The 15467-nt window shown below is 36.0% G+C and overlaps 1 protein-coding gene across 3 annotated transcripts in view; it reads left to right on the top strand.

The window, feature by feature from the left end:
• The window catches only part of ZPBP (zona pellucida binding protein), a 104046-nt gene that overhangs the window by 46802 nt on the left and 41777 nt on the right, over positions 1–15467 (top strand). For all 3 annotated transcript variants that reach the window (XM_047695933.1, XM_047695931.1, XM_047695932.1), the window contains one exon: positions 759–835. In XM_047695933.1, the coding sequence (XP_047551889.1) occupies positions 759–835 (77 nt within the window). The remainder of the gene's footprint in view (positions 1–758; positions 836–15467) is intronic.

Below are 15467 nucleotides of genomic sequence, written 5' to 3'. Positions count from 1 at the left end.
GAGATATTAAATAATATGCCTGTGTTTATTAGTGCTAGACCTAGGGATAGAAATCAGATTTTTAAAAATTTTTTAATTTTTAATTTTTTTTTCAGATTTCTTTTTATGTATTTTCATAAATAATGGGAAGTAACAAGGTTTTAGAACTGTGGTAATTAAGTTGACAAAATAACTAGAAAGATTATTTAATGGAAATCCTCAAGTCATCTTTTTCTTATTCCCTCTTTGATTTTTATGTCTCACAAGTTTTTATGTCTTCCACGTTGTACAGTTAAGTGGTATATAGTTATTCCTAGTAGCCTTTTAATGATCTTTTGAATTTCCATCTTATCAGTTGTATTATTTTTTTATTTATAATTTTGTTGGTTTGGGCCCTTTCTTTTTCCCTTGGTTAGTTTCACTAAGGGGTTGTAAATTTTGTTTACTTTTCAAAGAAGCAACTCTTCATATGGTGAAGCTTTTCTATGATTTTTCTGTTCTCTATTTTATGTATTTCTGCTCTAATCTTTCCTCTCATCATTGTCATCATCAGGCATTGTTATTGTTACTATCATTATTATTAATCTTTAGGTTCACTTAGTGAAGTTTTCCTTATTTACGTAAAACAAATCTTTAGCTTAGATTTATAGCTGAATAGTATAGTTTAACATTGGGAAATTGTTTAATTACTACTGGATGAGGAATATTAGATAAATGACCAATTTTAATATTGTGATACAGACTTTGGGCCCTTGATAAAATATAATGTATTTTTTCAGTTTCATCTCTAGACACTGAAAAAGGACCTAAGCCATGTGCAGACCATAATTGTGAATCTTCCAAAAGACTGTCTAAGGTACGTTATGTGAGGCTGGAGAAATTTAAAAAAACATGAAAATGCTCAGTGTGTAATTAAGCATCTTAGCTAGTTATTGAACACATCAGATCTATCCCTCAATTTAGGAAATTCAACAGTAAAAATAAAACTTCATCAAATAATAAATGATAACTTAATAGTTAATATTTTAATGAAATGCTTTAAAATTTAGTATCTTGTAACTGTGTTAAGAAAGGTGATTTTTCAGTTTCTTTGGCCTTATTTGCTGTTCCATGTTAATTTAGAATTATTAATCAAGTAGAATTCCCTCAGAGTTACTGTTACCCTACCATTTGATCTACCATGTTTCTTTTTTTTTCTTTTTTTTTTTTTTAAAGATTTTATTTATTTATTTGACAGAGATCACAAGTAGGCAGAGAGACAGGCAGAGAGAGAGGAGGAAGCAGGCTCCCTGATGCGGGGCTCGATCCCAAGACCCTAAGATCATGACCTGAGCCGAAGGCAGAGGCTTAACCCTCTGAGCCACCCAGGGGCCCCTGATCTACCACGTTTCTTAACCGTTTTCATGTTCTTCTAAAAGTAGCATCCTGTATCTATGCTCAAGGCAGAAATGAGGCTGAGCCTACCAGCAGAAATCTACTTTAGTTTTCTCTTTCATGTTATACTTCACATACTGTTTACACTGTAACTTATGGCAGTTTGGTGTCCTGTCTGTGGTTACTCCCCTGTGATCAGAAGCACTTTGTAAAAAAAATGTTTATTTTTAGGGGAGCCTGGGTGGCTCAGTCATTAAATGTCTGCCTTTGGCTCAGGTCATGATCCTGGGGTCCTGGGATTGAGCCCCATATTGGGTTCTCTGCTCAGCGGGAAGCCTGCCTCTCCCCCTCCCCCTGCTTGTGTTCCCACTCTGTCTCTGTCTGTCAAATAAATAAATAAAATCTTTAAAAAATGTTATTTTTAAAATATTTGGAATTTAAGATTACTGACATTATGATAGTTGTCAAAATGTCCTTATAAAAGTATAGGTATATCGCATGTTCAGGTCCACAACCATCACTTTTGCCCAGTGAAACTGACAGGGGTATGATTTCCTAATTTGTGCCTCCTGAGATATAGCTACATCATCAATCTGTGTGTTATCTGGTATTCCATTTAAAAGTTTTCCTTAGGGCTTAACCTTCATCTCTGGGGTAGATTTGATATTTATTTATTTATTTTTACTTTGGAAATAGGGTTTATGTTCTGGGGCACCAGAGAGCAGTCAGTCTTATTTTTTTATTCTTATTTCTTAATCCATGGGTAATGTGCTAATCATTCTTTCTTTAATTAATAGCACATCTTTTAGATTCCTACCAATCTTCAAACTTTTGAATAGTCATAGTCCTTCAGCTGGTGTAATTTCTTTGGTGATGTGGGAATGTGTGTTCAAGCAGAGAAATTAGAACTAGGGAAGGAAACAGAGACATTTTATTATTTTCCTTCAAGGTGATTTCATACTGATACCTTTTGTAGTTTTCTTATACCATTCAACACTGAGAATTAATTTTATTTGTACTTCTTATATAAAACAAAAAAATCAAATTCTGCATTCCATGAAACTTAAAGTAATAAAGGTGTGCAGTTTTATTAATTCCTTAGGGTATTATGTAGCTGTCTTACATTGCTATCAATGAACATTCTGCCCTATGATTTTCCTGTCATTTGGATATTGTTTCTTTTTCTTTCTTTCTTTCTTTCTTTTTTTTTTTTTTTTCTATACATCCATCTGCCTTTTTCTCTTCTGCTTTCCTTCCTGTTTCCCTTTTTTCTTTTCTGGGCATAAGATGGTCTCTTTTTGCCTATTATATTAAAATAGACGGGTGTTTTTCGGTTGATGGTAGTGTAATAGCAGTATAATAGTTAGCACAATAATAAAATGAATTCAAAAGCTCCAGACCAGAGTGTTTTCACAGAAGCATTCCGGGGACTTTGATTTACAAATCTGAAAAATTATTTAGTATTGTAGGCTTTATTGTTCATTTCATTCAGTTTTCAACTTTTGGGCCTTTTCGTTTTGTATTAACTTCTTATTACTAAATACACTTTGAATTTAGCAAGGTCTAGGTAACCTAAAATGTTCCCCCGACTGTGGGAAATTCAGACATACTTTACCATATTTGTCCCAGGGGAGATGTATCTCTTTGAAGATTTGATCCAGATATATTCTGTTTCTTCTTCGATGCACTGGTTTTCCACTCTTCTCTTCCAGTGATGTATTTGTCAGTCTTTGTGCCAGTGCCACCCTTTGTTCATGCCTGTACCTTTACAGCAAATCTGATGTCAAGTAGTATAAGTATTTTATTTTGGTTCCTTTTCAAGATTGTTCTAGATGTTCTCAGTCCTTTTTAATTACAGAAATTTTTTAAGTCTCCATGTCAGATTTCTAAAAACAAACAAAAAAATGGATTCTGATAAGAGTTACCATGTATCTATAGGTCAGTTGGTAAGTCATATTTTCATAATGTTAAGTTTTCCAATACCTAAACATGTTAGTTCTCCCTCTTTATTTAGGTTTAAAAAAATTCATCTTTTTGTTATTTTTTTCTTTGGCAGTTTTTGTTTAAAGGGCTTGCATCGCACATTTTCTGCTCAATTTGTTCCTAAGTATTTTGTGGGTTTTAATTTTTTTTAGTGCTGTCTTAAATGGACTATTTAAAAAATTCATTGGTCAGTTGTTTTAGTTGTCAGTAGATGTTTGCATGGTGCATATTTGCATATTGTATTTATAGCCACTTGTTAAATTCATTTCTTACAGTAGTTGCTTTAAAGACTACTTAGGATTTTCTGTGTAAACCATCATGTCATCAGATGCAAATAAGAGACAGTGTTTCCTTTTTTTCTGATTTTTATGCCTTTTATTTCTCTCTTGATCCTGTTTGAATCTGCAGTATGATGTTGAATAGATGTGGTGAGAATAGATATCCTTTTCTTGTTCCTGATCTTAGGGAAGCTACAATGTAGGCTTTCACTATTAAATATGCTGTTAGCTCCAAATTTTCATAGATGCCTTTTAGCAGATCAAGGAAGTTCCCCTCTATTCCTCATTTACTGAGAGATTATGTTATGGATATTTGTTCATTTGTGTCAAATACTAATCCTGCATTTATTGAAAAAACCCACATATGTCTTCATTACAAATTTAACAAAATATATGAGACCTTTAAACTAAAAACTGTAGTTCTTTTATTCTTATGAAATGTCCCCTTTAATTCTTGCTCTCAGATTTTATCTGAAATTAATGTTATTAATTCAGTTGTCTAATGCTTACTGTTTGCAAGGGATATATGTTTCTAACCACTTAATTTCAGTTATCTGTGTCTTTATATTTAAAATGCATGTTTCTTGTAGACAACATATAATTAACCCCCTAGTCTCAATAAAAAATCTTTAATTGGAGCATTTATTCCAGTAAAATTTAATGTAATTATGATACAGTTGGATTTATGCCTACTGTTTTACTATTGTTGCCTAATTTTGTTCCCCTTTTTTATCCTTTGAGTGTATTTTTAGAGTTTCATTTTATCTATCTACCCATTTATTTATATTGAGATAAAATTGACATATAACATGATATTGGTTTTAGACATATAATGTTGTTATTAGTTTCAGGTATACAAATAATGATTTAATATATGTATCTGTTGCAATGCTATTACCACAGTAAGTTGACATCTGTAAACACACAGAGTTGCACATTTTGTGTGTACAACTGTACAAGGTGAGTAAGTCTGGGATGTCAGGTACACCACTTTGACTCTGGTCAACAACATTGTATATTTGGAAGTTGCTAAGAGAAGTAGATCTTAAAATTCTCTCTGCACATACTTCCCATGTTTTCAGTTACCCATGGTCAACTACAGTCCAGAAGCAGATGATCTTCCTTCTTTTGTCAGTAGGTCATTAGTGGCCCTAATGCTGTGTCACAATGCCTGCATTACTGACCACACTTCTCATCATGTAGGGACTTTTGTCATGTCACATCATCACAAGTAAATCAAGGGGTCAAGTACAGTACGATAAGATATTTTAAGAGTCAGAGATAAAGAGATTACGTTCATGTAAATTTTATTATTTACATTATTATACTTGTTCTATCTTATTATTATTGTTAATCCCTTACTGTGGTATACTTGATAACTTAAACTGTACATAGGTGTGTGTGGATAGAACAAAACACGGTATTATGGGGTTGAGTAATATTCACAGTTCTCAGGCACCCACTGGGGGTTTTGGGACATATCCTCCATGGGTGGTTGGGGGTGAACTGTAACTGGAAGTTTGTGCCTTTAATTACTTCTTTATTTTTCATTGCTGACATGCATTTTGAAATTTATTATTTAAAATCAATTAATTAACTTATAGTGTATTATTACTTTTAGAGGTAGAGCTTAGTGATTCGTTAGTTGCATATAACACCCAGCGCTCATTACATCAAGTGCCCTTCTGAAAGTCCATCACCCAGTTACCACATCTCCCCTCCCCATTCCCCTGCAGCAACCCTCAGATTGTTTCCTAGAGTTAAGAGGGGTATCTTATGGTTTTCCCCTTCTTTGATTTTATCTTATTTTATTTTTCCTTCCCTTTCATTATATTCATCTGTTTTGTTTCATAAATTACACATATGAGTGAAATCATATGATAACTGTCTTTCTCTGACTTATTTCACTCAGCATAATACCCTCCAGTTCCATCCACATCATTGCACATGGCAAGATGTCATTCTTTTTGATGACTGAATAATATTCCATGGTGTATAGATACATTTTTTTATCTGTTCATGAGTTGATGGGCATATAATGACTTTTGTTGCTTACTACATTTTTTGCCTTAAAATCTATTTTGTCTTCTATTAAGCATGGCTTCTCCAGCTTTCTTTTAGTTTCCATTTACATGGAGTATCTTTTCCTGTTCCTTCAGTTTCATTTTTTGTGTTTCCTTAAACCTGAAGTCAATTTCATGTAGACAGCATACAGTTTGGTCTTGTTTTATATCCAGTAAACCACTCCATGCCTTTTGATTAGAAATTCTAGTCCCTTCACATTTCAAGTAAGTAGTTATGGATATATCAGCATTTTTTGTGTGTGGCTTTTTTTTTTTAATTCCCTTTTTCCTTTCTTTCTCTCTTGCTCAATTTCCTTGCTCACTTCCTGCAATGCTATGTTTAGATTCTTTTCTCTTTGTGTGTTCTTACTGTAGGTTTTTGCTTTGTGGTTACCATGAGAATTATGTACAATATTTTACAGTTGCAACATTTTATTTTAATCTGTAATGGACTTAAATTCACATGAATTCTGAAGCTCTTTACTTTTACTCCCCTTAATGTTTTATGTTTTTATGTCCCTATTTAAATTTTGTCTTGTGTACCCATTAGTAAATTATTATATTTATTATAGTTATTTCTACTGTCTTTTGACCTTCATACTATATTTAGTAAGTGATTAAACTATTAACAGTAGATTATTCAGAATTCCACTGTAGATTTACCTTTTCCCTTGAAATTTATACTTTCATGTATTTTCCTTTTACCAGTTAGCATGTTTTCCTTTTAGCTTAAGGAACTCCCTTTAACATTTCTCGTAAGGCCAGTTTCTCATAAGGTGAGGAACTCCTTCAGCTTCTGAATGTATGCAGAGCTCGCTCTCTCCTTTCATTTCTGTCATACAACTTTCTATGGAAGAGCATTCATGTTTGGCAGTTTTTGTCTTCTAGCTCCTTGAAAATATTGTGCCATTCCCTTTTGGCCAGAGTTACTGTTGAAAACAGTAGTAGTCCTGTGGGGGTTCCCTTGTCTATAGCAAGTTGTTTTTCTTTTGCTGCTTGTAAGATTCTTTTTCTGTGTTTAGTTTTTGATAATTTAATAAATGTGTCTTGGTATGGGTTTCTTTGGGTTCTTCTTCTTCAGGTCCATTTGTGTTTCCAGGATCTGGATATTTTGTTTCCTTCTTAAGGTTAAGGAAGTTTTCAGCCATTGTTTCTTCAGATAGCTTTCTGCCCCTTTTCTCTTTTAGGGATCCCCATAATGTCTGACTTTTTGTTGTCTTCATACTTCTGTGATTTTTCCAAGCAACCTTCTTTGATTTTAGTGGTTCCCACTAGTTGAGGGTGTGCCAACATCAGTCAGGGTCCCAAAGGGAAGATCTCCTCAGTACCTATATGTAGGGTGATTGGAAGCCAGGTCCTTAGGATGCAGCATTTAAATTATGCACACCTACCTGTTTCAGGGGAAGAGGGAGAGGTGAGATTTTCTGATTGTTCCCTCTGCAGCAAGCCTGTGGGGTTTCCTTTCTGCTGTCCCGTTGAATCCCTGAACATGAGCCCTGCTGGCCACCAGAGCCCAGTAATTAAGGAGCGCCTGTTTAGTGGCAGCTACAAAAACAGGCACTAACATTTGCAGGAGCTCCTTCTCAGGAGAGAGCTGTCCCAGACTGGGGGAGAGGGAGATGCACAGGTTGCACCCCCAGCCTCTCTGGTCTCCAGAAAGTACGCAGTTGGCCCCTTGATATATGTTATATTGGGAACCTTCCTGTTAGATTGCAGCTATTAAGTTAAGCAAATGGGCCTCTCAGAAGGTTTAATTGGCTGTTGTCCTCATTGCTGTATACTCTCTGACTTATTTGTTTGAGTGGTTGCTCTAAAAATTGTGATATACATCTTTTTATCATTTCACAGTTCACATAAAATGTGCATTTTGCCCCTTCCTGCTAAATATAGAAATGTTGCCATTTTATAGCTTCATTTAAACCACCCTCATCTTTTTGCAGTCATTCTATCCACGTATATTATAAAAATACTTTGAAGGCATTTGCTGTAAACAGTCGTGCATATCTTAAAGATATTTAAAGAACAAATAGTCTTTTACACGTGTGGTACCATTTTTCTATGTTCTTCCTTTCTTCTAAGGATCAAAGTTTTTTTTTTTTGTTTTTTTAAAGATTTTATTTATTTATTTGTCAGAGAGAGAGAGGGAGAGAGAGCGAGCACAGGCAGACAGAATGGCAGGCAGAGGCAGAGGGAGAAGCAGGCTCCTTGACAAGCAAGGAGCCCGATGTGGGACTCGATCCCAGGATGCTGGGATCATGACCTGAGCCAAAGGCAGCTGCTTAACCAACTGAGCCACCCAGGCGTCCCATAAGGATCAAAGTTTTTATCTGATAGTATTTCCCTTTAGCCTGAAGAATCTTCTGTTGCATTTGTTGTGGCTGTGACCTGCTGACAAAGGATGCCTTCAGTTTTCTTTTACCTATAAATTCTATTTGTTTTTATTTATTTATTTATGAAGACTATTTCCTTGGTTAGGGAATTTTGGTCTGGGAGGCTACTTTTTCAACATTTTAGGTTCTTTTTCACTCTCTTCTTGCCTCTATTACTTCTGATAAGAAGTCCATTATTTACATTTTTTAAAAGACTGACATTTATTTTAGAGAGAGCAGGGGTTGGAGGCAAAATAGCAGAGGGAGGAGGAGAGGGGGGAGAGAGAATCTTAAGCAGGCACTACACCCAGTGTGCAGCCCAACCTGAAGCTTAATCTCATGACCCTGAGATCATGACCTGAGCGGAAACCAAGAGTCAGACACTTAATTGACTGAGCTGAGCCTCCCAGGTGGCCCTACAGGTTGTTGTTTTAATGTGTTGGTTTTTTTCTTTGCTTTCAGTATTTTTTTTTTTCTGTGTCTTTAGTTCTTAGCAGTTTGATTATGGTATGGCTTTGGTTTGGTCTTATTTGTATGCGGTCTATGTGAGATTGGTTTGTGGTTATTGAAACTATGATTTCATGTTTTTCATCATTTTTTTGGAAAATTACAGTATGATTTCTTCTATTTTTCTTTTTTCTCTCCCACACTCCATTCTCTACCATCTCCATATTTTCAAACATCCATGTGGTTTAAACTTCTCATAGCAGATGGTTTGTTTCTGAGACAGGGGGTCACCTTCTGTAAGAAAGCCATAGGAAGTGAAAAGCATAAACCATAGGCCTTTTCTAACTCAGTTTGGGAATTACTTGGCATCTTCTGTGTTGTAGTATCTTGGTCAAAGCATTCACAGGTCTGCCTCCTTCAAAGAAGGAAGTTCAAACACCATTACCGTATGAGATGCATGCTGTAGAATTTGGGGCTTTGTTTTAAAATTATTGTAACAATTATACAGGGACACTCATACATCAGTTTTTTTAAGATCTTTTTATTTTATGTGAAAATACTAAGGAGAATTTTAAGTAGACCTACGGTTGTAAGAATATTATAGGGGAATCCCTTGTACATTTTGCCCAGTTTCTCCCAGTGCTAACGTCTTGCAAACATACTGATAAAGCAGGGATATTGACATTGCTAAAATCCACGGCTCCCATTTAGCTTTGGCCAGTCTATGCAAATTTGTTTCTGTGTGTTAAGTTCTTGTGCACAGTCATGTATCCACCACTTTAGTCCAGATACAGACAGTTGCAGTCCCACAAGGATCCCTTATTGCTTTTTTAAACCATGCCCACCTCTTTCCTGACTCTGCCCCTGCTCCCCCTTTCCTTAACGCTTGACATTCGCTATTCTGTCCTCTGTTTTTAAAGTTTCAGTAATCATAAAGAATGAAACCTTATGGGATTGGCTTTTTTCGCTCAGGATATCCAAGGTGGTGCATGTACCAATGTTGGTTCCTTTATATTACTGAGTAGTGTTGCATGGTGCATATACCACAGCTCACTTAGCTTTGTATCTGTTGTAGGACATCTGGACTGATCCCAATTTTTGACTGGCAAAATTATAGCTTTTGTGAACTTTGGTGTACAAGTTTTCATGTGAAAATTATTCACCATTTTGGCTTACTAATTCTGGATCATATTATAGTTAATTTTACATTTCTATCAGCAGTGTATGAGTGGTCATTTCTCCAAGTTCTTACTGGCATGTGGTATTGTAACTATTGTTTATTTTATCCCCCATGGAAAAGTAATTTAGTAATATCCCATTATGATTTTAATTTGCATTTCCCTAATTGCTAATGATGTTGGTCGTTTTTTGTTATGCTTATTTGCCACCTGCACATCCTTTTGATGAACTATCTGCTGCTCATTTTCTATTGGAATTTTTGGTTATTTCATGTTCAGTGAAAAGGGTTCTTTATATATTCTAGATCTAGTGTTTTTCTCATATGTTGTTTGTAAATATTTTCTCCTGGGTTTTAGCTTGTCTTTTCTTCCTCTTCACATGGGTTTTTAAGGAAAGAAGTTTTTAATATTTATGAAGTCAAGCGTATCCATTTTTTTTTTAACAGGGTGTGCTTTTTTGGATCAAACCTAAGAACTCTGTATAGTCCTATATTCTGAAGATTTTCCACTCTTTATTTTTTATTTTTAAATTTTTTTACATTTTACATATATTTTTTTTTTATAATACACATGATATCTGCAATCATTTTGAGTTAGTTTTGCTTTATGTGTGAGATTTAGGGCCAGCCTATTTTTGTTGTTATTGTTTTGCCTGTGGATGTCACATTTCTCCCAACATCCTTTGTTAAAAATGCTGTCCTTTCTCCATTGAATAGCTTTGGTTCTTTTGTTCAACTATAGTTGAGAATATTTGTGTGGCTCTATTTCTGGGTTCTTTATCCTTTTCCCTTCTTTGTGTTTATGCCTCTCTCAATACCTCCCTGTTTTATCTACTGTGGCCTTAATGATGGGCCACACTATTCATCCCATTGTATCCCTGTCTTAGCAAGATTGTGTTATCTGTTTTAGGATCTGTGCATCATTAAATAAATTTTAGCAAGTCTGTGTATGTCTACAAAACCCTTTGGGATGTTGGTAGGAATTATGTTAGTCAGTCCTGCACAGGCATACCTCATTTTATTACGCCTTGCTTTACTGCGCTTCACAGCTACTGCGCTTCTTTACAAATTGAAGGTTCCAGACTTCAGTGCAGGAAGTCACTGCAGATGTGGTGGAAGCAGCCAGAGAACTGGAAGTGGACGTGGAGCCTGAAGATGGGACTGAATTGCTAGTCTCAGGATCAAACGTGAGCGGAGGAGGAGTTGCTTCTTACGGACGCCCAAAGACTGTGGTTTCGTGAGATGGAATCTGCTCCTGGTGGAGATCCTGTGAAGACCGTTGAAGGGACAACAACGGATTTAGAATATTGCAGGAATTTAGCTGATAAAGCAGAGGTGGTGGAGTTCGAGAGGACGGACTCCAACTTCGGAAGAAGTTCTGTGGGTAGATGCCAAACAGCGTCCCATGCTACAGAGAAAGCATTCGGGAAAGCAAGAGCAATCGATGTGGCAAAGTTCACTGTTGTCTTAGCTTAAGAAATGGCCACGGCCACACCATCCTTCAGCCACCACCACCCTCATCAGTCAGCAGCTGTTAGCATGGAGGCAGACCTTCCACCAGCAAAAAGATACGACTTCCTGATAGCTCAAATGACGGCTAGCATTGTTTAGCAAAAAGTATTTTTTAGTTAAGGTCTGTACAATGTTTTGTTTAGACATACTGCTGCCATTGCACACTTAATAGACTAGAAGATTGCATAAATATAACTTTTGTATGCCTGGGGAAACCAAAAAATTTGAGTCACTTTATTGTGATACTGGCTGTGGAGTGGCCATAGGAGCAAAACCACAGTATCTCTGAGGTGTATAAAATTGGGAATAACTTACATTTTTACTGTGTTCTTTCTTCCAATCCATGGACATGATCTCTCTCTACATCTTTTTAGGTCTTCTCCGACATTTTTTTTATCATCTTTTTTGTATGTTTTAGCATACATAACCTATACATTTTAATAAGTTTATACTAAGTGTTTCCTTTTCGGTGGAACAGCCTTAGGTAATACTGTGTTTTAATTTGGGTTTCTATATGCTCATTGTCTGTGCATGGTAATGCATTTTTATTAGCACATGTTTACCTTGTTTCTAAGGTACTTGCTGAACTTAGATAAGAGCTCTAGGAGGTTTTTTGTATTGTGGAGGGTTTCACATTCCTTGGGATTTTCTTTGCTGACAGTCATGTCATTTCCTAATTGAGGCAGTTTTATTTTTTCCTTTCCAATCTGTACGTTTGGCTCTTTACGGATTTTTTGAATTACTGAAGTGGCTAAAACATCCATGCTATGTTTAATATAGGTAGTGAGAGTAGATACCCTTTCCCTTTTTTTTGAGCTTATGGAGAAAGCATTCATCCTTTCAACATGAAGTACTATGTCTGCTGTAGGTTTTTTATAGATGCTTTTTGTAAATAATTCTGAGACAATTCCCCTGTAATCTTATTTTGGTGAGATTTTGTTAATAATAAGTATTGGCTGTTGTCCAAGGCTTTTCTGAGTTAATTTTTGAGATCATAGGATTTTTCTTCTTTTATATGCGGATATGTGGATGACATTGATTGGTTTTAAAATAATGAAGCGACCTTGCCTACCTGGAATAAATCCCACATGGTCATGCTGTATAATGTCTTAGACATGGTTGGATTTAGTTTGTTCATACTGTATTGAGTTCATGAACGATACTGGTCCATAGTTGTTCTTTGATACAGACTCAGTCTGGCTTTGGTATTTACGTAATACTAGATTCACAAAATAAAGTGGGAAGTTTTACCATCTCTTCTGTTTTCTGGAAGAGATTATTTAAATTCAGCATTAGTTTTTGAAATGTTTGGTAGAATTTTCTTGGGAATCCGGGAGATTTTTATTTGCGGAGCTTTTTCTTACATATTTAATTCCTTTTTTTTTTTTTTTTTAAGATTTTATTTATTTATTTGAGAGAGAGAGAGACAGTGAGAGAGAGCATGAGCGAGGAGAAGGTCAGAGAGAGAAGCAGACTCCCCGTGGAGCTGGGAGCCCGATGCGGGACTTGATCCCAGCACTCCGGGATCATGACCTGAGCCAAAGGCAGTCGTCCAACCAACTGAGCCACCCAGGCGTCCCACATATTTAATTCCTTTAATAGTTAAAGAACTATTCAGATATTTGTTTTTATTTCTTTAAAGATTATTTTTATTTATTTGAGAGAGAGTGAGAGTTAGAGAGATCACAGAGGAAGACGGAGAAGCAGGCTCCCCGCTTAGCTGGGAGCCTGACAAGGGGCTCAGTCCCAGGACTCCAGGATCATGACCTGAGCCGAAGGCAGACACTCAACCGACCAAGCCACCCAGGCGCCCCTAGATATTTGTTTTTATTGTAGTTGAATTTTTAACTTGGTGGTGTTTGAAGAATTGGTCCATTTCTAATTTGTCATAAGCTTGAACATAAAGTCCTGTGGAGTTTTCTGTTATTGACCTTCAGCACCTGTTAGTAATACTCTCCATTTCATTGCTAATCGTTCTGTTTGGTCTTCTCTGTTATTTTTGTCACTCTTGCTAGAATTTATTAATTTTATTGATCTTATGAAAAACTAGCTTTGTGTGACATTGACTTTATTGTTTTCCTGTTTTCAGTTCCATTAAATTTGACTTCCATCTTATTTCCTTTTTTCTATTCTCTTTTTTGTCTTCTGGTTCTTTTTATAATTTCTTGAGATAGGGACTTTGTTTAGTGTTGTTTTTTTTTTTCTTGCCTCATATAAAGGTTTGTGCTGTAAATTTCCACCCAGCAGTGCTTTAGCTGCCTCTCACGTATTTTCATATGTCATCGATTTTATTTCATTTCATTTCTAAATTTTTATTTAAATTCCAATTAGTTCACATACAGTATATATTAATTTCAGGTATAGAACTTAGAGATTCAACACTTCCATATATCACCTGGTGCTCATCATGACAAGTGCACTCCTGATTCCCCATCACCTGTTTCCCCCACCTCTTACACGCCCCCCTCCCCTCTGGTAACCATTAGTGTGTACTCTAGTGAAGAGTCTGTTTCTTGGCCTGCCTCTCTCTCTTTTTTTCCTTAACTCCTGTGTTTTATTTTCTTTATTTTCTTCTAGGATTTTATTTAAATTGTAGTTAGTTAATTTGTAGTGTTTTATTGGTTTCTGGAGTAGAATTTAGCCGTTCATCACTTCTTTGTAACACCTGGTGCTCATTGTAATCCATGCCCCCTTTGGTCCCTGTCACTTATTTAACCTCCCTACTGCCCACTTCCCTCCAACAACCATCAGTTTGTTTCCGGTAGTTAAAGTCTCTTATGGTTTGCCTCCCTCTTCCGTTTTATTTCTTAAATGCCACATATGAGTGAAATCATATGGTATTTGTATTCTCTGACTTATTTTGTTTAGTATAATATTCTATAGCTCCGTCCATGTTGTTGCATAGGGCAAGATTTCATTCATTTTTATGGCTGAATAATATTCTATTGTGTATATATACCACATCTTCTTTGTCCGTTCATCTGGTCAGTGGGCATTTGGACTGTTTCCATAACTTGACTATTGTTGATAATGCTGCTGTAAACATTGGAGTCCATGTATCCTTTTAAATCAGTGTTTTTGTATCCTTTCACTATTTGCAGATGGCATGATAAACTGTACAGAAAACCGAAAAGACTCCACCAAAAAATTGCTAAAACTGATACATAAATCCAGTAAAGTCACAGGGTACAAAACCAACACACAGAAATCTGTTATATTTCTATATAGCAATAAGGAAGCTGCAGAAAGGGAAATCAAGGAATCAGTCCCATTTCTGATTGTACCTCAAACCATAAAATACTTAGGAATAAACCTAACCAAAGAAGTAAAAGATCTGTGCTCTGAAAACTATAAAACATTGTTGGTGAGAATGCAAGGTGGTATAACCTCTGTGGAAAACAGTATAGAGCTTCCTCAAAAAGTTGAAGGTAGAGCTACCATACAACCCAGCAACTATAGTATTAGGTATTTACCCCAAAGATACAAATGTAGTGAATGGAAAGGGTCATTTTTGATACACGTGCACACACACATGCACACACAGGTGCACACACACACTGGAATGTTACTCATCCATCAGAACTAATGAAATCTTGCTATTTGCGATGATGTGGATGGAACTAGAGGGTATTATGCTAAGTGAAATAAGTCAGTCCGAGAAAGACAATTATATGTGAAATTTAAGAAACAAAACAGGGGGCGCCTGGGTGGCTCAGTGGGTTAGGCCTCTGCCTTCGGCTCAGGTCATGATCTCAGTGTCCTGGATCGAGTCCCGCATTGGGCTCTCTGCTCAGCAGGGAGCCTGCTTCCTCCTCTCTCTCTCTCTGCCTGCCTCTCTGCCTACTTGTGATCTCTCTCTGTCAAATAAATAAATAAAAATCTTTAAAAAAAAAAAGAAAGAAACAAAACAGGATCATAGGGGAAAGAAAAGAAAAATAAAGTAAGATGAAATCAGAGAGGGAGACAAACCATAAGAGACTCTTAGGAAAAATACTGAGGGTTGTTGGAGGGAAGCTGGGTGGTGGGAATGGGATAACTGGGTGATGGACATTGAGGGCACGTGATGTGATGAACACTGGGTATTACATGGAATTGATGAATAACTGAACTCTACATCTGAAACTAATGATACACTATATGTTAATTAACTGAATTTAAATAAAGTAAGATAAAAAACACAGATAAATGAAACTGAAAAATGACATAAACGGAAAACTATTCCATGCTCATGGAGTGGAAGAACAAGTATTAAGATACCTGTATTACCCAATGTAATCTACACATT

The sequence above is a fragment of the Lutra lutra genome, chromosome 11, assembly GCF_902655055.1.
Source record: "Lutra lutra chromosome 11, mLutLut1.2, whole genome shotgun sequence".
Taxonomy (NCBI): Eukaryota; Metazoa; Chordata; class Mammalia; order Carnivora; family Mustelidae; genus Lutra; species Lutra lutra.
The sequence above is the reverse complement of the archived record's forward strand: the minus strand, read 5'-3'. Positions and strand labels throughout refer to the sequence as shown.